The following is a 24182-nucleotide window of genomic DNA, read 5'->3' as shown; positions in this document are numbered from 1 at the left end:
TTCTGTACAAGAATAATATGAACCACACTCAAGATATTAATATTTGGTTTATATTCATAGGCAGATAATGAACACAACAAATAACCCTTGACATCAAAAGGAGGCTGATAATCATTTGCATCATGGAATAGGGCAGGCTATGGGTCTTACATGCTTTTCATACACAAGAACATTGCACAGGTAAATAACAATCAAGAGTAGTGCAACAAATTCACCTTTTGAAATGAATTGTAAAGAATGAAATACCGAGAATCTCACTGCCGATCGGTACACATAACAGTAGGATGTCGTTCTTTATGTTTACAGAAGAAAAGCTGTACCTGCTACATGTCGACCCGGTCTAATGATTGTACTTGTAGAATAGATAGGCTTGTCAGTGGCCAACAACTTCACTTTGAGCCAAGTAGAGAGCATTAACCCACATGTGTGCGAGCCAAAAAAAGGGGGTGAAATAGGGCATTTTCTCATTACATCCATGGACAAGCCAGTCACACTTCATATGCAATGTAGGCTATGGGAATGTAGCGTAGCTAGCTAGCTAACTAAATGCACACAACACTAAATACTTCCTGCAAGATAGCTAATCAATTGTGATTGAATTAACTGCAGAGTTAGTTAGTCTAGTGTCCTTAGCTAGCTCGTTGTGCTAGCTGGTGAATATGCCAAGGTTAACTAGCAAAACAATTTGGTTATGGGATTATGGAGGGGGAAATAAATTGTGTTTTCGTAATCTAGCTAGTATCAACAAGATAGCTAGACCATAAGCAATATGCACGGATACGCATCGCCAACTTCTAGTTTGGAGTATTTTAATATGATTGAGTGGCTGACAACTTTCAAGGTCTTTGCTGTGTGAACACAAAAAAAGAGATTGACTGCTGACACCATTCTGCGGTGCTAAATACTGTCCGCAGGCAAACGTTTGACAATCCTACCAGTGTGTCAGAGCTTTAATGCATGAATAGAAAATTAATTAAATACATGCCTATGCTGTGTGCATCCATGGGTCTGTTACTGAACTTTTTGTTTAAAAAAAATAATATTTGAATGGGAAGAGACTGGTCACTGGCAAACATGGTTACAGACCCAACAACATTATATAGTATCCCGTCATCGTGAAGAAAAGCACATCAGCTTATTATAATACACAAAGTAGGCAAAACAATGAAATGTGCATTTAAGCAATGAGAAGAAGGCATGTTGTGCTATAGCATGTCTCTGACACCTAGGTAGGGGGTCGACTCCCATTTTTGGGTGTCAAGCTTCGAAATCGACTCAAGATTCAGTATTTTTGCAACGGGGGAAACTATTTTCCGTAGTCTATTTCGAGAACAAACACTCGCATCTTTCACAGAAAAGAAAGAAAGAGCGAGCTAGCATGAGAGCGAATGGTGGAAGTGCACAGCCAGACATCTCGGCCAATAGGCAAACCGTCAGATCCGTAATCAAACTATTTAGGCTATCGCAATGCTGTATTTCGCAATTTCTTGGCTTGCGCATGTTCATTATAGTAGGGGATATCAATTAGTAGGTAAACTATTATACATGCAACAGACAGAAGACCAAACACTGGCGTTGTTCATAGTGAAGAGAAAGAGGCGCAGGCGAGAGAGAATGAGGGAGAGAATCGGGGCAGACAGAAACGGTCAGAACCGTGCGCGCAGGCTATATTTAGCAATGCCTCGTAAATTCAAAAGTAGAATAAAGTTTATATTAGGCTCAGAGTATGGCACTATGAAGAATAGTTTAGCCAGTGAATTTAAGTTGAACATCGCCAAATGCATCAGTTTAATTCGGCCTAAATGTGCAATACAAAGTATTGTCTTTCGCTCATTTAATACAACCCTGCCTGGCTATTGATGTCCATGGACAGGGCTTTCCAAACCTGTTCCGGGAGAGCTACCGTCCTGTAGGTTCTCTCCAACCCCAGTTGTAACTAACCTGATTCAGTTTATAACCAGCTAAGTATTGAATCGGATGCGCTAGATTATGGTTGGAGTGAAAACCTACATAATGGTAGCTCTCCACGAACAGGGTTGGAGAGCCCTGGCCTAGGCAATAGATCGCAAAGCAGCATCCCCATTAAACTTTTTGGGAAATGGCAACTTCACTCTCATCCATAAATAGTAAAGTGCAAATACGGTCCAGCATCTCAAATCAGCTAGATGTGGGGTATTAGTAAGGACGTCTACCATGAATGGATCGCTAAAATAATGATTATGATCACACTTCATCCATGTAAATGTATGGGGAGACCTATACATTTGGCAGCCAATCACGTGTCGCATATCTATCATTTTGACATTCTCGCCTACAATAAAAACCTACTGGCTTTGGGAAAAATTAAGAATTACTGGGGACAATTTGGAAAAACTAATCCTGTGTGAATCGTTCTCTGGAATAATGCACATGCTTGGATAATTACAAAACCAACGTCTCTAGTAATACCCGTCCGAATAGGGCTGTAACATGGCAAAGAATAGGTTTATCAGCGTAGAGTGCGCCGCATCATCCCAAGGATGCACACAGCAGAAATATCACTCAAATATTCAAGTTCCTACACATCACCTTCTATATTCAAACAAAATAGGTACTTTATAGGCAAATGGGCAGAATCATGCTCATGGCAGTCCTCTTGAACGTAAATGTAGTCTTCCTAGTAGGACTCCGCAATGAGGTGGTGTATGTGCGCGCATCCGTTTTAGCGTATTTTGGGAGTCGGAGAGGTGGTGGTAGGGTATCCACAGTAGTGTTGTTTACGCGACTTTTTATTATTTTCTCTCTCTTGACGCATTGCATGTGATGCACAATATGTAAACAATAGCCTACTGTAACCAAATGTAGGAGTCCGAAGCACGTTTCTTCGCAATCTGCGGTAAGTGTTCGCCACCATATTGTCCAAACGTTTGTCACATGCGAATTGCATCGGTATTAAAAATTCAACCGATATACAGACCAGCGTACTGAAGGTCGGGTTTATAACACTTCCCTCTGGATTTTGTATCAGATTACCTTAGACACACGTAAAGTAAATTTAAGTTAAGTGTGTTCAACATTCTGATGTAATGGGACTGTTCGGGAATGCTGAGCCTACATGTTAGAGACAAGTGGAAAAGTATTTAACTCTCAGATTCTACAAAGAGGCACCTAAACTACACCATTAAATTCCCAGCACCTCTCAATCAACAGAACCAAAGATCATACACAGACTGTCCTTGCAGACTGACATCCGTCAGCACTATTAACATGAACAAACTGGACGTGAAAAAAAGAAGAAACACACTTAACTCATGCTCAGAGAATGCATAAACCACAACATAAGTGACAAAAAGTTTTAGCCTTCATTAGTGCTTTTTGAGGACAGTTATTGACATTATCTATATTTCTATCCAATTGGCGACAGATTTTCATACGAATACTCTAGAATCTGCATAACTAAAATATAAAAAAATTCCCACCAAATTTTCTTTTTTCGGATAAAAATCAGTGCGTGATGTACACACATTGTACTTTTTCGCTTATGTTTTCATGTACTGAATACAAATCTAAAGTTCAATATGTTTCCATCGCATTGCCAACTCTGGCAAAAGTTGTCACAAAAACTGTGGCTTTAAATAGCAAATGTGCCTATTCTGGCCTTGACACGTGCGCTCTAGACAACAGCTCGCAGATAAAGTGTGGGTAGGCTGTGATGAGATTATTAAGGATAAGAGCGAGAAAAATATATTTGTCAAACGGCAGTCAAGCATCGATTATCATGTCACCAGAATAAGACTCGATATTTATTGGAAAGGAGCATCAAGATCACAGTGCACTTCCACTACCCTGTGAAGTTCATAATTTATTTAATCTGTAGCCTAATAAACGGCATGGTTTCCCGAATCGTAGTGGGAGGACCACACACCATATCATCACGTGACTCCAAATGTACTTAAATTTGATGTTTATTATATCAATATTTGAGCATAAAGGCGTTTCCGCCGCCATTTGTCACATAATTAATTTTACCGACACTAAAAGATCCCACCATGTCGAACTAACAAATTATCTGTCAGCATTTATAAAATTGTACCGAAACTTCGTTTCCATCAAAACTGTCATAACATTTTTTAGACAGTATGATTTTACTCGCATAAAAACTGTGGATGGAAACGTGGTTATTCATATGACATGGAAGGCATTGTGTCATGTAAAAACATCTGTTTTGTTACAGCAGTACCAGCATTTCAAACGAAAGCACTAACACCTGAGGAAAACGGTAGGCTACTGTTCGATCCATTGTAAGTCACGCAAATGTCTCTGAGAACCAAGTAATGGTCGAAAACCACAATCTACATTCAATCATAGAATACTTGGAACCTTTGGAATGTCCTTCTGAAATATATCCACATTTAAAAAATGCTGATGAGCTCAGTAATTCAAATTCTCAATCAGTTACATCCAGAGGGGCAAAAATAGTAATACAGTGAAAATATTGTGATAAATGGATCCATCAAATATCCCTCTGAAAGTTATCTGTTGAAAAAAATACAAATAAAAAGTTCCCCTCTCCAGCATCTACGAGTGGAATTGTAGAATGGAGCTAGGATGTTTGAAGAAAAAGTTCACTTTTTTTAAACTAAATCTATATTTTGGATGCATATGGCCAAATGCCCAGACACTTGTTTTTGAGGACCTTACCCCAACCAGTGATAACCTACCTCATATTCGTTCTGCAGTGCCAGTGTGTGGATAAAAGCAACAAATGCATTCAGATGCAGGTCTTTAGATGTTGTACACATGCAATTGTGTCATTTCAAACTTTAACCACAACGTTGTATTCCATAGGATGTGGTAAACCTATCCATCTGGCTGCTCCATGTTAGCCATCACATGCACACACAGAAGTATCTCTCGTGCCATACAAAACGGAATTAAACGTTGCGGATAAAGTTCTGAAGTACATAAATTACAAAACAAGTACAAGGACATATTTGGGTGATTTTGGGGCTTTTGTTCATGTTTTCTTTTCACGCACTGGCACTGCAGAATGAGCATGAGAACGTCTATCGCTGGTTGGGGTAAGTTTTGCAAGAAATGTGTCTGGGCACTTCTCAACATGCCATTTACATCCAAAATATAGATTCTTTAAGTGTTCAAGCATTAAAGTGGCTATCAATGCTCGTATGGAGCAGCACTAGTGTGAGTCACTCTAGGGGTGCAGCAGATATACACAGGTTGTTTAAGGCACAGGCAACCTGCACAATCTTATCAAAAGTGAAAATGTTGGATGACCGCTCAGCGGCCGTGAAGGGGACCTCCACTGGGCCAGTCAGCATGGAGTACCTTAGTTTCACCATGGACACAACCCTCTCCACATGCCTCCGCACACTCAGCCTCTCTGGGGAAATGTCTGTCAGAGAGACATCTTCGCTCCCTTCAGAACCCTCTCCGCCATCGCAGCCAGTGATTTTCAGCAGGGCACCATGAGCCGCCACCGACTCACCAATGTCCAAATCCTTATCGGCCAGGACCACGTCTCCTGGAAGGAGCTTGCCCAGGAAGCCACACCCCTCTGCCAGGCTCTTGTCGCTGACACTCCCCGGCGACCCCCTGGAGACGAAAGTGACCACGCCCTGCGGGGCCATGCCTATCATGTATTTCAGAGTGTTGCTCCCTGCTGACGCCCCCTGCTGGTTCAAGTAAATTCAAGGAGCAATTGTTTCTGGGTTTAAATTATGACAAGCAGTACCAGTCAAAGGGTTGGACACCTATTTATTCAAGGGTTTTTCTTTATTTGTACTATTTTCTACATTGTAGAATAATAGTGAAGACATGTGAAATAACACAGAGTCATGTAGTAACAAATTTTTTTTTAAACAAATCTAAATATATATTTACATTTCTTCAAAGCAGCCACCCTTTGCCGTGATGACAGCTTTTGCACACTCTTCAGCTTCACCTGGAATGCTTTTCCAACAGTCTTGAAGGACTTCCCACATATGCTGAGCACTTGGCTGCTTTTCCTTCACTCTGTGGTCCAACTCATCCCAAACCATCTCAATTGGGTTGAGGTCGGGTGATTGTGGACGCCAGGTCATCTGATGCAGCACTCCATCTTGGTCAAATAGCCTTTACACAGCCTGGATGTGTGTTTTGGGTCATTGTCCTGTTGAATTACAGTCCCACTAAGTGCAAACTAGATGAGATGGCGTTTCGCTGCAGAATGCTGTGGTAGCCATGCTGGTTAAGTGTGCCTTGAATTCTAAATAAAATCACAGACAGTGTCACCAGCAAAGCACCCCCACGCTTCACGGTGGGAACCACACATGCGGAGATCATCTCTTCACCTACTCTGTGTCTCACAAAGACACTGTGGTTGGAAGCAAAAATCAAAATTTTGGACTCTAATGTCCATTGCTCGTGGTTTCTTTGCAGCATTTCAATCACGAAGGCCTGATTCACGCAGTCTCACCTGAACAGTCAATGTTGAGATGTGTCTGTTACTTGAACTCTGAATCATTTATTTGGGCTGCAATTTCTGAGTCTGGTAACTCTAATGAACTTATCCTCTGCAGCAGAGGTAACTCTGGCTCTTCCTTTCCTGTGGCGGTCCTCAGAGAGCATAGCACTTTCATCATAGCACTTGCAACTTTGAAAGTTCTTGAACATTTCCAGACTGACTGACCTTCATGACTTAAAGTAATGGACTGTCTCTTTGCTTATTTATTTGAGCTGTTCTTGCCATAATATGTACTTGGTCTTTTACCAATTAGGGCCATCTTCTGTATACCACCCCTACCTTGTTACTACACAACTGATAGGCTCAAACGCATTAAGGAAAGATATTCCACACCTGTTAATTGAAATGCATTCCAGGTGACTACCTCTTGAAGCTGGTTGAGAGAATGCCAAGGGTGTGCAACGCTACCAAGGCAAAGTGTGGCTACTTTGAAGAATCTCAAATATAAAATGGTTAATACATGATTCCATATGTATCATTTCATAGTTTGCCTTCACTATTATGCTACAATTTAGAAAATAGTAAAAATAACTTTTTTTAAAATTGAATGAGTAGGTGTGTACTGGTACTGACTGGTACTGTATAACAGCATATATTTACCACAGCATATATCATATATACCAAATTAGACAGGACAGATACTCACACACAACAAGTTTACTTCTGACCCGGGTTTCTCCAGGGTCACCCTGAAGCAGTCTATGATCACGGCACAGTCAGGGTACGTCGAGTGGAGAGCTGCCGGGAGGTTCTTGCGGAGCTCAGCCCTGGAGGGCCAGAAGACAGCCGTGGGTACCAGCGTGGTGGACATGACGTTAACCATTCTGAGCACTGTCCTGGTCACTGTGCCAACCTTCACACCGAAGCGGTAGGCCAAGTCCTGGTTCTTGAGGTCAAGCCGGAGACGCATTAGTGTCAGCAGCAGCTGCTGAAACATGGAGAGTTTGACCATGTTCTTGGTCCCGTTCATGTGTGGTGCGAGGAGCCACATGACTGTCTCAAATACAAAGTAGTTGGGCAAGCCAGTGTAAAACCTGACCTTCTCTGGGTCATTCCGGAATGAGGTCTCTGAGAGTGACATTTTATCCACAGACTCCCGGAGAGCCCGGTTCTCCTTCTTCAAGATCTTCAGCACATCCTCATAGTTGTCGGGCTCTGCGGCTGACCTTTTGCCGGGCTTCCCTCCCCTGTCTTTGCTGTCGCTTGACACGGGTTCAGATTCCTCACCATTGTCACTGGTAGAGGATGAGGATGCACTCTGGGCCACGTCATGGTCCACCTGGCTCGGCCTCTGGTAGACCACAGACCTGCCCTGGCCCTGCAGGAAGAGCAAGGCGTTGGCAGCCTCCACTTGGGCTTCCTGCTTGTCTGAGATTTCAAAGCCAGCAGTCTCTTCCTTAATTTCTGACTCCGGGGATAGGGGAGCTGATGTAAATACAGAGGGAACATAGTCTGGCGAGCGTGGATTCTTCACCTGTTTACCTGGAGTTGAAGAAAAAGGGAGAAACTTTAGTGAGGCATCATGCACAATCACATTAGAACATACAGCTGCAGTGATTTCTAGTAAACAAAAGTAAAGAATAGCAGTAACGTTTAATATGGTGGTCAGGTGCTGGTTGGGAAAACTTCAAAAGTGAATTGAATGGCACATTGCTCATTTATGGACTGTTTTATTGACAACGTTGGCTGCGCACCTGAGATGAAATGAGTACTACACAACCTGCTCCCGTCGTTTGGCAGCCAGCCTTCACGGTTCACAGCAGCTATCCAACGCTGCTTTCTGTCGGGATCGCGTGGGAAACGGTAAAAAGACAATGATGTGCCTGGTATTCTTCTATTCCGACAGCCAGCCACCACGCACGTGTGTACCATAATAAGGCCCAAAGGGTGGTGGTTTTCCAATACAATTCTGACTCCCAAAATGGTGGCTGTTGGCAAATTAGTAAAGGGGCTTTTTGTGGCCTCGTTGTAATTTTCCAGTGGCGTGATTCGTCGAGGAGGCTCTGTTTTATACAGTTTCTCCGACGTCATCAGCACGCGACTAGTATTTATTTTCTGCTGCTACTCGTTGAAAGTTCCACTTGCAATTTAGCTAAATTATCAAACGCTGTCAAGCATGGCTGTGGAATCAAGAGTAACACAATAAGAACTTAAAAAATAACCTGAAAAACCTGTTGACAGAGAGAAGGTAGCTACTAGCTAACCAACTGCATTTGGATAATGTTAGCTCGGAACGCTAGCTACAGCTAGCTGGCTGGTTAGCTAGGTTTTGAGCAGTGGTTTATATACACTAGAATACCGATAGGGGCCGCTAAATTGAAGCCACGGTGCCACCATCTTGGTGCTCCCCCACAATTGTAAAACATATTTTGGAACCTATAGAAATGGATTTATTCATTGCGTACATTCGTTTTTGCCACATTTATTATATTAGACACCCTAATGCATCATTTAACATGGTAAACAAAAACATCTAAATATATAAAATGTTCCTTAAAGTATACGTTTTAATACTTACTGTCCCCACTATAACAAAGATACATGTAATTGTACTTAAAACAATTGAAATACTGTAGAATTCCATTAATCCCTATGGAGGACTGCTCCCACTGGGGAGTGACAATATGGCCTCTTGATGGCCAATACATAGCATCAGCAATCCATGGTTTATATACATTATTGGTTTTGAGGCACTCATGCCATGCTGTTCTGTTAGCTAGACCAGGTATTCCCAAACTGGGGTATGCGAAGCCAGTGAATTCTATGTGGTACATCTGGATGAGTCAACAGACGTGGTGGGCCTGACACAGCTCCTGGTATATGTCCGTTACATTTATGGGGGATCAATTAAGGAAGACATCCTCCCCCACGGGTACGCCAAATAAAAATGTGATTCACATTTTTTTTAAAATAATTTTATTACATTTAAAAAAAAAAATGTTTCTTCACATTTTCAAACAGTCCATTTATATTTTCCAAGGGGGCTATACATTTGGGTGAGGTTTTTTTGTCACCTGACTAGCCATGTTTCACTGCCAAAAATAAAATTAAACCATCTAGTGTTCAGTGAAATAACAACACTGTCAAATACAGGTAGCCTAGTCAAATAATGAACATCCAATCACCTGAACCGTTACTCTCTCGTGGGTGAAACCTTCAGTCTTGCGCAGACTTTTAGAAACGAAACATGCCAATTAAAAAAAATAAGCCACGAGTCTTTTGAGCGAGAGTAAGACATGTACAAAAGCCACAGAAACCCATTAAAAGAAGGGGCTAGGTGGAAGATTGGCCACCCGTGACTTTTTCAAACAGTGGGAGGCATAAAGAAATGCCTACGGCTTTGTACGCAGCGGCAGGCTTGCATGTATCGGAGTTCTGATGATTTTGTCGGAATCAATGTGTGTAAAAAAAATTTGCCTACAGACGTGTCCACTTCTACTGAGAGTATTCACCACCTAGTGGCAGGCATCACTCAAACGGTGGTGGTAATGCACGTAATTTATGAAAGTTGCCAGATCTGGGGAGAGTTACCAAAAAAATCTTTGCAGCATTGAAGGTCCCCAAGAACAGTGGCCTCCATCATTCTTAAATGGAGGAAGTTTGGAACCACCAAGACTCTCCCTAGAGGTGGCCGCCCAGCCAAACTGAGCAATCGGGGGAGAAGGGCCTTGGTCAGGGAGGTGACCAAGAACCTGATGGTAATGCTGACAGAGCTCCAGAGTTCATCTGTGGAGATGGGAGAACCTTACAGAAGGACCAACATCGCTACAGCTCTCCGCCAATCAGGCCTTTATGGTAGTGGCCAGACAGAAGACACTCCTCAGTAAAAGGCACATGATGGCCAGTTTGGACTTTTGGCACCTGAAGGACTCAGACTATGAGAAACAAGATTTTCTGGTCTGATGAAAACAAGATTGAACTCTTTGACCTGAATGCCAAGTGTCACGTCTGGAGGAAACCTACCGCCATCCCTACGGTGAAGCATGGTGGTGGCAGCATCATGCTATGGGGGTGTTTTCAGCAGCAGGGACTGGGAGACTAGTCAGGATTGAGGGAAAGATGAATGGAGCAGAGAGATCCTTGATGAAGTCCTAAACACTCTGGGGCAGGTTCTCAGACTGGGGCGAAGGTTCACCTTCCAACAGGACAACGACCCTAAGCACACAGCCACGACAACGCACGAGTGGCTTCGGGACAAGCTTCTGAATGTCTTTTAGTGGCCCAGCCAGAGCCCTGACTTCTCTGTTGAGACCTGAAAATAGCTGTGCAGCGATGCTCCATATCCAACCTGACAGAGCTTGAGAGGATCTATAGAGAATAATCAAATTAACTCCCCAAATACAGGTGTGCCAAGCTTGAAGCGTCATAACTAAGAAGACTCGAGGCTGTAATCGCTGCCAAAGATGCTTCAACATAGTACTGAGTAAAGGGTCTGAATATTTATGTAAAGAAGGTATTTCAGTGTTTTATTTTAACCTGTTTTCACTTTGTCATTGTGGGGTATTGTGTGTTGATGAGGAAAACAAATAATTTAATACATTTTATAATAAGGCTGTAATGTAACAACAAAAAGTCAAGGCCTACTCAAATGATGGTCAGTAAATGGGACCTCACTCAGTAGTGTCGAGTCATTTGGGAGGTTTAAGAAGGTGGGGAATGTCATTTTAATTCCGATCAGGTATGCGTCCGTGAAGGGATTTTATACATGGCGCTGGTACCTACTCCCTGCACATGCTACAGCCTCTTCAGCTCAGTCAGACACAAGAAGTACATGGGGGCTTTGATGCCCACCTCCGTGATCCTCTTCAGCTCCTCCATCAGAAACCCTGCATGACCACCTGAGGCAACAGAGTCCCAAAATACATTTCTGTGGCACTGTTGATCTTCTGAATGGCCTGGTTGAGGCTGGACAGAGGAATCTGTCTCACGTAGCTTGGAATACTTTCTGACACCATGGCCAGACACCGCCCTGGAGGGAAGACTTTCTGACACCATGGCCTGACACAGCCCTGAGAGAAGACTGACACCGCCCTGGAGGGAAGACTTTCTGACACCATGGCCAGACACCGCCCTGGAGGGAAGACTTTCTGACACCATGGCCTGACACAGCCCTGAGAGAAGACTGACACCGCCCTGGAGGGAAGATTTGGGCCCTGGAGGAATGACAAAAAGAAAGCAGAGGTTTGACTAGTAAGTAAATATATTGGAATTGGTAATGGTGTAACTCTTTTTAGGATATGTTATTAATAAACCTATTCTACTTTCTTGTTGACATTATCAGAGTTGACCTGTTCTTCCCTGTTGCTGTGTGGAGGATTGAAGGTATGCAGTGTTGCTGAACTACTGCTGTGGGGAGTTTCTTGCTCTGGGAAATGAGCTGTGAGATGAAAGACAAAACCCATCATCAGAACCAGTCAGCACAGAAGGTAAAATAACATCTCTCTAAAAGCCCACTTGGTAGTACAGACACTGAAGCCCTTGCACCCCTATCTGTGCACAGGAAAGGCAGTTCCCACATCTTCTACTCCACAAGTCTCCAGTGCAATCATCTTAAAGAGGTCCTGTGTGACAGAGCTTAGGTCCGGCATCTCGGGACCGAATGGCTCGGGGTAATCCCCTCACCCGCAGGGTACCCAGGTTGGATGCCTGGGTGGAACCGTCCGGCTCCAGCATTGAGAGGGGGCTTTCCTGCCCCATGCTCTACTCCCCACGGGCTCCACCACCACCCCTCTACAGTCAGGGAGAGAAGGGACAGCGAGGCAAAATAGATACTCCAACTTAACTATTACTATAAGTAAGCACTCAAGTGACTTTATAGCAGTTTCAGCTTACAAAGGGCAAAGTTGCCCAGAAAGGACTCTATGCTTGTCATCTCTGGTGTAGATTTTTTCCACTGTACATCCAATGATCGAGATCTCTGGCACATTATATAACCAGGCTTGATTGGCGCCTCTATTGGAGGTTGGAAGTTCCAAGTGATCTTGTTCTTCATCTGCCTGTGTGTGTCTCACCCTGCAACATGACAGTTACTCACTATATTTGAGTGCAATTTGTAGTTATGTCTATGGTCCATGCCTCCATAAATACATAAATAAACAGACATGTTGACAGACTGACAGTAATACACATCTTTCTGTTGCTAAGGAGCCTGTTGATGTACGGGATCTCAAATACTGGGACCTCAGTGCGGCTTGGGCCACTCTCTCCCTTCAGAAAAGGGGACGTGGATGGGCTTTGATCTTCAGACCTGGGGTGAAATAAAATGTATTCACATGCTTATCACAAACGGACAAAAATGTCACAAAAATAGTCCCAGGCAGTGTCAACATTGGGAGTCAGACTTACATGATCTGCACCATAGTATTGATAGAGTAAGAACGCTTGCTCATCAAACTGTCTGAAATGTATTTAAAAAATATAACAGGGTTTGGCTTTGGTAGTTTATGTATTTCTGACCTTGATACCTTTGATGTATTTCTGACCTTTATGTATTTGATGACCTTGATAATTTATTGTTAAAACGAGAGGCTGCCTGGATCTTTAATTTAAAGACCCTTGCGCCCTTCGGTCTCAACGTAGACTTTGATCTGAAGCCATTCTTGTGATTATTGTGACTTTTCCATTGTAATTGTGTGTAAACTTGTATAGTCAAATTAATCTACGATCGTATGCTATCCATTTGTTTGTATGCTGTTCTTTGTATGACATTTTAATATTTGATTATTAACCAATGATATTAGGCCACTCCTGGCCATTATTACAGACACCTGTGTCTTTTGACACTATATAAACGAGTCATCCCGCAGTGTTTGTGATTATACCCTGATGAAGACAGCTTGGCTGTCGAAACGTTGGTATTACATTTTTGCATCTGAGCTCCAAGAGTGTGCGGCTTTCTTTTATTTTATTTTCAAGTTTATGTATTTCTAACACAAGCTTTTGCATAGCGATCACTCACATCATTACAGAATATCCCAGTCGATGTGTATTTGTGAGGGGTATTCGTTAGAATGGCCAATAGTGTTGATTTTTTAGGTGCTCTGGGATTCGGTCTTGTAGGAGCATTAATTAATTGTGCGAGAGTCACAGTACTTTAAAAGAGGCCGATACAGACGTAAGCATGTCTCAGTTCAAATCTCATAAAATAATGAATTCAGAGTCATTTAGCTTCTGTAGGACAATAGAGAGTTTAGTGCGTCTCCCGAAGCCGAGGGCGGTCTGTAGCAGCCGAGGGCGGTCTGTAGCAGCCGACTACAGTGATGTGGGAGCCCTTATATACAGTTGAAGTCGGAAGTTTACATACACTTAGGTTGGAGTCATAAACTCGTTTTTCAACCACTCCACAAGGCTATCTGCTTGTTGGCGCATTAGCTGCTCCTTCACAACAAGCAAGTTATGTAAATCATTCTCTAAATATGTATACTAATGAGTCACATAGCTATTATTAACTACAAGCAGCTCATCAGGTACCACATTAAGGCTGCTGACCTCCGAGTGCAGCTCATGCAGAACTTGCACTGCACCCTCAGTGCTATGATCTGAAACAGTTTTACAGCACGTTACACAACAAAGTGACAATACAGTAGAGGCGGACTGACTTCTTCTGCCATACACCTATCAAAATGGTTCTGATCCGACATTTGGCCTCACCTCTACCCAGTGGAACATTCATATAAATTACATCTAGTTTCAAAGATCTTTTGGCAGACCGCCTGCTTATCTGAGACCAATCTCGTCATTACATAGCTACTGTATCTCTGGTGGAAGTATGTTTCATACATCCTTCGTCGTAGTTCTGGTGTGCTTGCTAAAGACCGGTAGTTTCAATCTTCACCGCTAGGTTTTGCAGCGAAAAAAGTGCCGACGAGTCAATGTGTTTCTAAAAGTAGTATCGTTATCTTAAACTGCAATTTAAACAACTTTCGCTGTCTGTTTAAATTCATACAATTTGGCACAGGAATTTGACGCCACATCCGGAAATAGTTTTAGTATTTACTATTCAGGACTTTCACCACCGAAGAAGAGAATGCATCTCGAGTTAAATGCAAAACTGCCACCTACCGGCTTCACGATTAAATGCATTTAGTTAGAGAATCAAATCAACGTTTATTTGTCACGTGCGCCGAATACAACAGGTGTAGTAGACCTTACAGTGAAATGCTTACTTACAGGCTCTAACCAATAGTGCAAAAAAGGTATTAGGTGAACAATAAGTAAAGAAATAAAAACAACAGTAAAAAGACAGTGAAAAATGAGAAATGAGCAAGATACTTTTTGAAGAATTCTGTGTTGGACTGACTATCATCATGAAGAAAAACTTCAAAGGCAAGAGTTCATAACACACTTCAATATGAACATTTGTAACATTCATGACAAAAAAAGGTCTATCCATCTATTCATTTGCAATAAACTCACTTCCTTTACTTATAACCCTCTTTAGCATGAGGTCGATTAATAAAGCTAGGAGGTGGAGGAACCTTATCAGATCGCTGATTATGCTGGAGAGTGTATAAATACTGAGGAAACAGTGAAGGTCACCACAGACCTGACGAAGAAACATTCTGACTGGTGAGTAATGGAGTAACATGTAAACTTTCTATAATCTGAATAGCATAAGTATTTACAGAAGATTATGGTTGGTAGATATTGGCCTTCTGTATTGACTACACTGGCATATTGGCCTATAATTAGATCTATTTCTCTTGATTCCTCAGCACCAGAATCAGCCGGCTATTTCACACTTAACAGATATTTAGTAAATAAAACCATTTAGTTGTAGCGATGGCAATGTTCGGCAAGGTGCTGGAGCCGGTGGGCTACATGCAGACCATGAGGACTCTGGTGGAGGGCATCTGTACCTACCTGGGTGGCAGTGCCTCAGCTGAAGAGACAGACCTGGCCAGGAAGAACTTGGACTACATAGACCAGGAGCTGGCTGCTGCAGGGCCGGGCCTGCTGACCGACCAGGAGGTCCATCGGCTGGAGGATGACCTGGCCGTGGTCTATTACCAGCTGGGCGCAGTCGTCAGGGCCCAGTCTGAGTTCACCAAACGGGAGACAGAGGTGTTTCTCCAGTATGTTCAGGAGCACCGGCTGGAGAGGCAGCTGACGGCACTCCACAGCCGGCTGATGGGGGTGTCGGTCCTGACAGACCAGCCGACCCTGCTGGAAGAGCTGGTCCAGAGCCGCAAGCCCAAACGCTGGGAGATGAGGGAGTTCTGTGTCAAGGTCAGTGGGGGTCAGGGAGTGGTCAGCCATCAACACACAATTCTCAACAGGCAATAGAGGTCATCATGTTACATTCTAAATTTCTCTAACCAATTAATGTGTAAATCACATTCTTTGGTTTACCAAAATGATCCATGAAGTTCAAAGAACAAAGTTGCTTGCCTGGGCACCATGCCTTATCTGACTGTCAGACTAAAACAGTTTGTAAATAGACATGAACCTAATGCTTTTCTACACTCTTAGAAAAAAGGGTTCCAAAAGGGTTCTACGGCTGTCCCCATAGGATAACCATTTTTGGTTCCAGGTAGGACTATTTTGGGTTCCATGTGGAACCCTCCTTGTAAAGGGTTCAACATGGGACTGAAGAGTTCTACCTGGAACCAAAAAGGGTTATTTAAAGGGTTTTCCTATGGGGACAGATGAAGAACCCTTTTAGGTTCTAGATGGCACCTTTTTTTCTAAGAGTGTAGCCTACTTCCAGATCTGGCACTCAGCCAAATTATTTTACCCCTAAACATTTTACACTAAAATAGTCAAAGTTACTGGTTGTGTGTTTTATTCAAAATAGATAGTGATAATTGTAATGCAGTTGCATATACAAAGTTCACCCCTATCTTTTCCAACACTTGGTACGTCACACTGAAAAATGTATTCCTCTGCTAGTGAGCAGAAAATGTATGTGGAGAGACAACCTTATTTCACCTTGCGAGAAATACAAACACATCTGTTATGTTAACCTTGGATAACTTATCAGTCACAAACATTGCAGCAAAATGTATGAGACTGATTAAATACAAGCTATTTTGGGCACTGTGTGATCTTGAAGGATCGTCCCAGCCCCTGCTGTTGAAGCAGATTTGTTCAATCATATACATTATCGTGAATATTGATGAGTGAGAAAGTTAGACACAAAAATATCATATCCCCCCCGCCCACCAGTGTAACCTCCCATTTTATTGTAATGGTGAAAGGTCTTGGGGGAATGATGTGTTTATCTAACTTTCTCACTCAACATTATTCACAAATTCATACAGAATGATCTGTAATCATGGTAGCATCCACATTAATGTACAAGTGTTTAGAAACATTGTATTCTTCTTTATAATAAAAGTAAAGAAGAATACATTATTTACCGTTAATTTCTATTGGGCACAAAATCATCTGAAACACAATCAAATCAAACTGCAAATGCATCTCTGAATATGGGATCAAACACTTAAAGTAGTGAAAAGTTAATACACAAGTGAATTTGTCCCAATATCTTTGGTCCCCTAAAACGTGGTAACTATGTACAAAAAGTGCGGTAATTTCTAAATGGTTCACCCGATATGGATAAAAATACCCTCAAATTAAAGCTGCCAGTCTGCACTTTAACCTCAGTCAGTGTATGATGTCAAATCCGAAGTGCTAGAGTAGAGAGCAACACAAATGTGTCTCTGTCCCAATACTTTTGGAGCTCACTGTGTATAGCTCTATGCTATGCCTCTCCAAATGCTGATTCTTCAAGATGCAGTCTGTTCAGTAAAGTAGACCACCAGTTAACTAAGGGGGGCAACACTACTATTATTTAATCTCCTGAACATGAGTCACATAGTCATAGCATAGAACTTGGGTTTTGTTATATCAGCCTCTCTTCCTTCCTCTTGCAGGTGAATTTTGTCCTAGGCACGGGTCTGCTGTGCCTCTTCACCCAGGCCTTCCTTACGGGCCGAGATCAGGCCCTGCTGATGAAGACCTGGTCTGAGCGCATGGGTGCCCTCTACAGGAAGATGAAGACCACTGGGGGTCGCTGTTCGGGCTACTTCCTACAGCAGGCGGAGGAAGATGTGCGTCAGCAGCTGCAGGAGGCCATGCAAAGCCGTTCAGCTCCCGAGGAGGCGGCAGCCGGCATTCTAAAGACCCTGGAGAAGAACTACGACTGGCTGCGCTGGGCCGTCATGGTGCACCCTGCCATGGGGCCCTTGGAGGAGGAGGATGGGGGGGAGGGCCGGGGGAACACACTACAGCCCAACCACTTCTTGTCCGTGTCATCTGAGGCACCATGCCCTCATGTGGTGGCCTGCTACCGTGACATGCCCACCTCGCTGGACAAGAACCACATCCACCAGCTGATCGTGGACCTGGAGTGGAAGATCCCCAATCCACCTCCAGAGGTGTATGCTGCCATCGAGGAGGACCCAGGGAAGGCCCGACGCTACCTGGCCTCTCGCATGCTGAAGAAGCTGCAGGAGGGGCTGGGCTCAGCGGTGGCTGTCCATGTGGTGCCGGGCAAGATGGAGATGAAGTGTAACTTCCCCCAAGCCTCCTACTACCTGTACGAGTACAAACATAGGCTGGCCTCGGGCACCTTGTGTGTGTTTGGATAAGAGAGAGGGGGGCTGGCTAGTCTTGCAGGCTTAGGTTCAGCTGCTGCATCTGCTGGGGCTGGGCACACATGAATGAATACACTACTTAAAAAACCTCCAGATGTTCAGTCAACTGAAACTATGTTTCCCTTTTTATTTCAGCTGTTTCATAACCAAATAGACCTTGTTTTATGTAACTGAAATTTCTTCACAATAAACGATTAGAAAAACAAAACAACAATTTTAATCATTGCCTGTCCTGAAATACATTCTCAGTTAAAGCAACAATATTGTGTGGTGTTTGGAATCCACCCAGATCTAGAGTCTAACTATTAGTAATCCAGACTATGGGTTGTATGATGCACAGCTGAACATGTATTGTGGATTTGCTAAATTTGAAGAAAGAAATATTCATAAAATCTTTATACATAAAGTATAATACAATTTTAGACCAGTTTACACAGTACCAAGTCTGAGCTACACTATACATAAGTGGACACACACATAAATGGGCGCACTGCACTAGAGATGTATCACATCTTCCTTGTCCTGTTGTGCATACTTTTCCATGTCCCTCCTTATGTCAGGGAAGCTCTGTAGAACCCTCTGGAAGCGATCTGAGGACAGGGAGAAGAGCTGGCACGTGGTCAGAGCTCGCACCGTGGCCAAGCGCTTTCCTTTGGTCATGAGGCAGGTCTCTGTAAACCAGTAAGGCACAGAACACAATATACATTTATTAAAATGCATATCAGATATGCCCACTGTTCCTTGTCATATCCTGCATAGTCCCAGGGATGTAATCAGCACAACCATGTAGAACAGGAGAATAAGAATAACTTGTGTTGGGGGTTGGGTCTTTTTCAATTATGTAAGAAATGGATGAAGGATGAGGTTTGACTATCAGAATTTCAAGATTACCCAATCTCTTGTGTGATGGCCTGAATAGAATGATAGTCTGAACAAATGAATGAATGATGCTGAAATGAGCTACTCGAATGTGAGCCTGACCTCCAAAGTAGTCGCCGTCAGCCAGCTCCTGCGGGAAGGAGTCTGTTTCCACCAGGACCTGGCCGTGCTCGATGAAGAACATGCGGTCGCCGGGCGCGTTCTGGTGGAAGATGACATCATCCTCCTGGAAGACCTCGTGCTGAAACTGGAGGAGGACGGTGTTCAGGAAGTTGACATCTCGGTTCTGGAACATGGGTACGTTGTTCAGAAGGCTCGAACACATCACCGTCAGAATCTCCTGTATAACACACACAAAGCTTTTCTTCAGATTGTTTCATAATAAAGTTGCACAACTAGACAGACAGATTCCACTATTAAACACAGCTGTAATAACCTAAGGAAATCACAGGTAAGTAGAATGTAGCTATGTACTTCATGTAGTTACGTACTTATACTTTCACCGAACAAAAATATAAACGCAACATGCATCAAGATTTTACTAAGTTACAGTTCATATAAGGTAATCAGTCAATTGAAATAAATAAATAAATAACTTAGGCCCTAATCAATGGATTTCATTGGGAATACAGATATGCATCAGTTGATCACAGATACCTTAAAAAAAGGTAGGGGCGTGGTACGGAAAACCAGTCCGTATCTGGCGTGACCACCATTTGCCTCATGCAGTGCGACACATCTCTTTTGCATAGAGTTGATCAGGTTGTTGATTGTGGCCTGTGGAATTGTCCTACTCCTCTTCAATGGCTGTGTGAAGTTTCTGGATATTGGTGGGAACTGGAACACTCTGTGGTACGTGGCGATCCAGAGCATCTCAAACACACTCAATGGTTGACATGTCTGGTGAGAATTTAGACCATGGAGAACTGGGAAATGCTTTAGCTTCCAGGAATTGTGTACAGATCCTTGCGATATGGGGCTGTGCATTATCATGCTGAAACATAACGTGATGGTGGTGGATGAATGGCATGACAAGGGGCCTCGGGATGCATTCAAATTTCCAATGATAAAATGCAATTGTGTTCGTTGTCCGTAGCTTATGCCTGCCCATACCATAACCCCACCACCACCATGGGGCACTCTGTTCACAACGTTGACATCAGCAAACCGCTCACCCACACGACACCGTTGTCTGACATCATATCAGGTACAGTTGAAACCGGGATTAATCCATGAAGAGCACACTTCTCCAGCATGTCAGTAGCCATCGAAGGGGAGAATTTGCCAACTGAAGTCCCTTACAATGCCGATCTGCAGTCAGGTCAAGACCCTGATGAGGACGATGAGCACGCCGATGTGCTTCCCTGAGATGGCTTCTGACAGTTTGTGCAGAAATTCTTTGGTTGTGCAAATCCACAGTTTCACCAGCTGTCTGGGTGGCTGGTGTCAGATGATCCCGCAGGTAAAGAAGCTGGATGTGGAGATCAAGGGCTGGCGTGGTTACAAATGGTCTGTGGTTGTGAGCCCATGGGGGGGAATTGCCAAATTCTCTAAAACAACGTTGGTGGTGACTTACAGCTCTGGTGGACATTCCTGGAGTCAGCATGCCAATTGCACGCTCCCTCAAGTTGAGACATCTGTGGCATTGTGTTGTGCGACAAAACTGCACATTTTATAGTGGCCTTTTATTGTCCCCAGCACAACGTACACATGTGTAATGATCATGCTGTTAAATCAGCTTCTTGATATGCCACACCTGTCAGGTGGATGGATTATCTTGGCAAAGGAGAAATTATCAATAACCGGGATGTAAACAAATCTGTGTACAAAATATGAGAGAAATATGTTTTTTGTGCATATGGAACATTTCCGAGACTTTTATTTCAGCTCGTGAAACATGGGATCAAAACTTTACATGTTGTGTTTATATTTTTGTTCAGTGTATATTTTTTACATTTGTACATTATTATATAAGGTCTGCCTAATGTAAAGTGGGACCTAAAGACACAGTGAATACAGAGAAGTTGTATAAAATAGAATAGAATATGACTGAAGTACCTCTCTCAAAGCTGAGGAGACTGAAATTAGAAAATTCTTCTCGTCAAACCATCTCCCCCCATAGCGGGCCCCGTAGTACTTGTTGATGCGAAGCCGAAGGTCATTCGGAAGCTTCAAGAAAGTCATGTAGTCATCTAGATGATTCATCTGTAGATTATCAGACATTATGGCCTTTGAATGACATGCCATTACAGTTAAGTGACATATCAATAGAGTTCCTTTCTTATGTGATCAAGTTTGAACCTGAGTCATCTGTGTTAGCTTTATTACACTTAGTATACCTTGTTCTTGTAGGCCTTTGCTGCTTGGTCTACGTTGGTTATTATGGCAGCGGCGTTGGCCACCAGTACAGTGTACATTAGAGCCCCAGACAGCATACTGGTCATGACCACCCACAGCTCCACCTCATCTATGGATCAGAATACCCAGTACACACAAATACAGTGTAATAATTTGCTATTAAACTCCACGCACTCCAGTCTTGGAGTAGCATCAGTCTAATAGAATATCACCAGATTATGAACAGTCCTTACTTGTTGGTGACTCTGTAGAGCCATAGGATATTTGGATCATATGAGAGAGAGCACGAAACACTCCAAAGGAATACTTCTCACCAACCGTTGCATTCTGGAAAATACCACATTGTTTATATAGGGTGAATTAACCCTTTCAATGCATCTGAGACCTACATTTCAGTATATGTGGGGCTTACCATCAGTTTCTCTCGTCTGACCCAGCAGTCTGATGGGAACTCCTCCAGCATCGGGACAAAGTACTGGATACAGCCGTTCCAGTGGCACAGCAGGAACATCATCATAAACAAAGACAGTATGCGGAAGAACAGTTGAACATACTCCAAGTTGGCATTTGAAACCTATCAGGAAAGAAACAAAGGCAAATTATTAAACATGATGCCACTAAAAATATTGATTGGACTGCAAAGATAACCTAGATGTGTATGCCAATCAAAAGCACTACCCCTGTACATGTTTGTATTGCTTCTTGGCCAAATGTATTTGTAGTACAAGGTTTGACTTTGTGGGGATGTGCAGCATACATATCAGAACTTACCTTCTCAACTTCGTTGAAGAAGCGGACAAGCCTGGAGACTCTGAGGAGCCTGACGAGGCTGATGATTCGGACAAACATGAGAATCCGGACCATTCTACTGGCTTTGGAACCTGAGGTGGAGGTGTCACTGTGGGATTGTAACTCCTGTCACAATAAAAATACACAAATACATATTTTAATTCCATGATCTTACATTAGACTGGAACTACTGTATAACAGCGTGATGCTGGAACAGTTGGAGTGATTTATCATTACCGCAATTAATAATATGTAGCCAATTGGGAATGCTGCAATCACATCTGGTATGAACCAACTCTTTAGGTAAATCACACTGATCTTTTTGATATCCAGGATAGCCACCTGCGGAATTGAATAACAGACAGTAGATGTTCAGATGATTGATATTAATGATTGGCAGCATGCTTCAGACAAATGAATCATTCAACCATTCAACGGAAGCTAAATGTTTTGGGATTCTGGCCAAAATGAAACGAGACAGTGATGCCATCCAGAATGTACGTCATAAGCTATTAATAGAGAAGTGCATTAATATAAACTTGACAGGGTAGTCAATTGGCCAAACTTTCACATTAATATTTTAAACCAACTTGGCCTGAAACTGAAACAGCATAAAGCACTAACTGGTTCTTGATCAGCCCCCTTATTTGCCCATTTCCTTTTTATCAAATAACAATGATCCACAGCCATGTTTCATTATGTTTCATTACCGGTGCACTTCAGGACATATTTACTAAGCATCTTGGTCCTAGGTAAAGTTTGTGCCTGTTATTTTCATGAGAGAATTTAAGATAAAAGGAAACCTAATCTATAAATAGTTATCTGTAAATGAATCTACTTCTCAGAATCTTTGTCTTCCAAATTTGGAAAATTCCCTCTTGCAAATAACAGCTGCAGGCTTAGCACATGCGCCAGGGGTTCAGTTAATCTGGCCCCTTCTGTGTATTGAAACTAATACAGATAGGGCAAATTGGGATTGCATGCTCGTGGAAGGGGATTATAAAACTATCACAGATTGGGACTGGTCTGAAAATACAGTAAAGTCAGAGCCACGTTACCTCACTGTCCTCAGAGATGATACCCATTCGAAAATTCAGAGCCACATCCATCAGAAACAAAGTGTCCGAGAAGACATTGAAACCTTCCCAGCCCACTCCACTGTACCCGTCTAAGAAAGCTATCTCCATGGGGATCCCAATCAAATTCAGGAATGTGATGGCAACCATACACATGATGTAGTAACTCCTACAAGACACAATAACAAAGGGTTTGCATATTAAAGACATGCAGACACGCAGTTCTCAGAAACACTGTTTGAAACACCCTTTCGTGTTTTCTTTGGCATATACCTAAGCTCTTTGCTGTCTTTGCAAACTTTGCTGTGTTGTGCTTTGACAGGCAAACAAAATGCCAAGACATCCCCAAGGTCTAACTTGTTGTTCTAGGACAGACAAAATGCCAAGGCAGCACAAACAGCAGTTAGACAAGAATACCTTATGGGGCTGAATGGGTGGATGACCCAGACTCCACTCTGCAGCTGGCGTATACATTCCTTCTCCACAGCTATCTCGCTACCGTACACAGATAGAGATTGCCTGTTCAGCTGAGGCAGAAAGACACCTCTCCAACCACAGGTGCTGGCTGTGCGTCTGCCGACAGGGGCTTGGGAGTTCTCCATCCCAGAAGGAGCACACAGTTCCTCTGTTCAGCCGACCGAGCTGGCCATCCTTCCCTGGGCTGCTGAAGAGTCGCGTCTAACTCAGTCTTTTTGGTCACAGGGTAATTTTCCATCACAGCTCCTGTGGCCGGGGCTTATTGAGGTGGTGTAGTGGGAGGAGAGTGGATGCCAGACCTCTCTCTCTCTCTCTCTCTCTCTACCTCCCTCCCTCCCTCCATGGGAAACATATGTTTATATTGCCAAAGCAAGTGAAATAGATAAACAAAAGTGAAATGTTTTTTACAGAAAACATTTCACTTACAAAAGTTCCAAAATAATACAATTATTTAAAATGTCATATTATGTCTATATGCAGTGTTGTAATGATGTACAAATA

The 24182-nt window shown here is 43.0% G+C and overlaps 3 protein-coding genes and 1 long non-coding RNA gene across 7 annotated transcripts; 2 read left to right on the top strand and 2 right to left on the bottom strand.

The window, feature by feature from the left end:
• Nucleotides 1-28: 28 nt before the first annotated feature.
• On the bottom strand, nucleotides 29-8638 carry LOC109870863 (uncharacterized). Of its 2 annotated transcripts, none has more exons than XM_020461541.2 (3): nucleotides 8197-8638; nucleotides 7149-7984; nucleotides 29-5672 (listed from the first exon to the last, which is right to left on the bottom strand). In XM_020461541.2, the coding sequence occupies exons 1-3, from the start codon at nucleotides 8531-8533 to the stop codon at nucleotides 5187-5189; spliced, it is 1659 nt and encodes a 552-aa protein (XP_020317130.1). In that variant the 5' UTR covers nucleotides 8534-8638; the 3' UTR covers nucleotides 29-5186. The 2 variants fall into 2 exon arrangements, with proteins under 2 accessions (XP_020317130.1, XP_020317131.1); XM_020461542.2 differs by having other exon boundaries at nucleotides 3532-5669.
• A 28-nt stretch (nucleotides 8639-8666) lies between these two features.
• On the top strand, nucleotides 8667-13290 carry LOC116357704 (uncharacterized). Of its 3 annotated transcripts, XR_004205624.1 has the most exons (4): nucleotides 10144-11692; nucleotides 11817-11928; nucleotides 12003-12296; nucleotides 12647-13290. It is a non-coding gene; the product is annotated as an uncharacterized LOC116357704 (long non-coding RNA). The 3 variants fall into 3 exon arrangements; XR_004205625.1 differs by lacking the exon at nucleotides 12647-13290 and having other exon boundaries at nucleotides 11062-11692; nucleotides 11825-11928; nucleotides 12003-12615; XR_004205623.1 differs by lacking the exon at nucleotides 12647-13290 and having other exon boundaries at nucleotides 8667-11692; nucleotides 11825-12615.
• Nucleotides 13291-14726: 1436 nt separating this feature from the next.
• Nucleotides 14727-18305, top strand: LOC109871301 (uncharacterized). The gene is made up of 3 exons (XM_020462127.2): nucleotides 14727-15070; nucleotides 15217-15730; nucleotides 17380-18305. The coding sequence occupies exons 2-3, from the start codon at nucleotides 15284-15286 to the stop codon at nucleotides 18094-18096; spliced, it is 1164 nt and encodes a 387-aa protein (XP_020317716.1). The 5' UTR covers nucleotides 14727-15070; nucleotides 15217-15283; the 3' UTR covers nucleotides 18097-18305.
• LOC109888055 (potassium/sodium hyperpolarization-activated cyclic nucleotide-gated channel 1) lies at nucleotides 18196-23958 on the bottom strand. Its single transcript, XM_031805644.1, has 10 exons — nucleotides 23622-23958; nucleotides 23187-23373; nucleotides 22366-22470; nucleotides 22111-22254; nucleotides 21752-21913; nucleotides 21573-21666; nucleotides 21321-21448; nucleotides 21040-21186; nucleotides 19084-19321; nucleotides 18196-18773 (listed from the first exon to the last, which is right to left on the bottom strand). The coding sequence occupies exons 1-10, from the start codon at nucleotides 23804-23806 to the stop codon at nucleotides 18598-18600; spliced, it is 1566 nt and encodes a 521-aa protein (XP_031661504.1). The 5' UTR covers nucleotides 23807-23958; the 3' UTR covers nucleotides 18196-18597.
• Nucleotides 23959-24182: the final 224 nt, after the last annotated feature.

The sequence above is a fragment of the Oncorhynchus kisutch genome, linkage group LG26 (assembly GCF_002021735.2).
Source record: "Oncorhynchus kisutch isolate 150728-3 linkage group LG26, Okis_V2, whole genome shotgun sequence".
NCBI classification, from domain to species: Eukaryota; Metazoa; Chordata; class Actinopteri; order Salmoniformes; family Salmonidae; genus Oncorhynchus; species Oncorhynchus kisutch.
The sequence above is the reverse complement of the archived record's forward strand: the minus strand, read 5'-3'. Positions and strand labels throughout refer to the sequence as shown.

Bases quoted from the DNA above. Each gene is read 5' to 3' on its own strand.
- LOC109870863 (XM_020461541.2), bottom strand. From the start codon at position 8,533: ATGACGTCGGAGAAACTGTATAAAACAGAGCCTCCTCGACGAATCACG. The intron at 7,985-8,196 runs GTGCGCAGCCAA...CTTCAACTCCAG, and splicing joins TAGTACTCATTTCATCTCAG to GTAAACAGGTGAAGAATCCA. The intron at 5,673-7,148 runs GTGAGTATCTGT...TACTTGAACCAG, and splicing joins CAGAAGTAAACTTGTTGTGT to CAGGGGGCGTCAGCAGGGAG.
- LOC109871301 (XM_020462127.2), top strand. From the start codon at position 15,284: ATGGCAATGTTCGGCAAGGTGCTGGAGCCGGTGGGCTACATGCAGACC. The intron at 15,731-17,379 runs GTCAGTGGGGGT...TTCCTCTTGCAG, and splicing joins TGAGGGAGTTCTGTGTCAAG to GTGAATTTTGTCCTAGGCAC.
- LOC109888055 (XM_031805644.1), bottom strand. From the start codon at position 23,806: ATGGAGAACTCCCAAGCCCCTGTCGGCAGACGCACAGCCAGCACCTGT. The intron at 22,255-22,365 runs GTAATGATAAAT...TTATTGTGACAG, and splicing joins GCTACATATTATTAATTGCG to GAGTTACAATCCCACAGTGA. The intron at 19,322-21,039 runs GTACTTCAGTCA...TGTGTTATACAG, and splicing joins TCTCCTCAGCTTTGAGAGAG to GAGATTCTGACGGTGATGTG.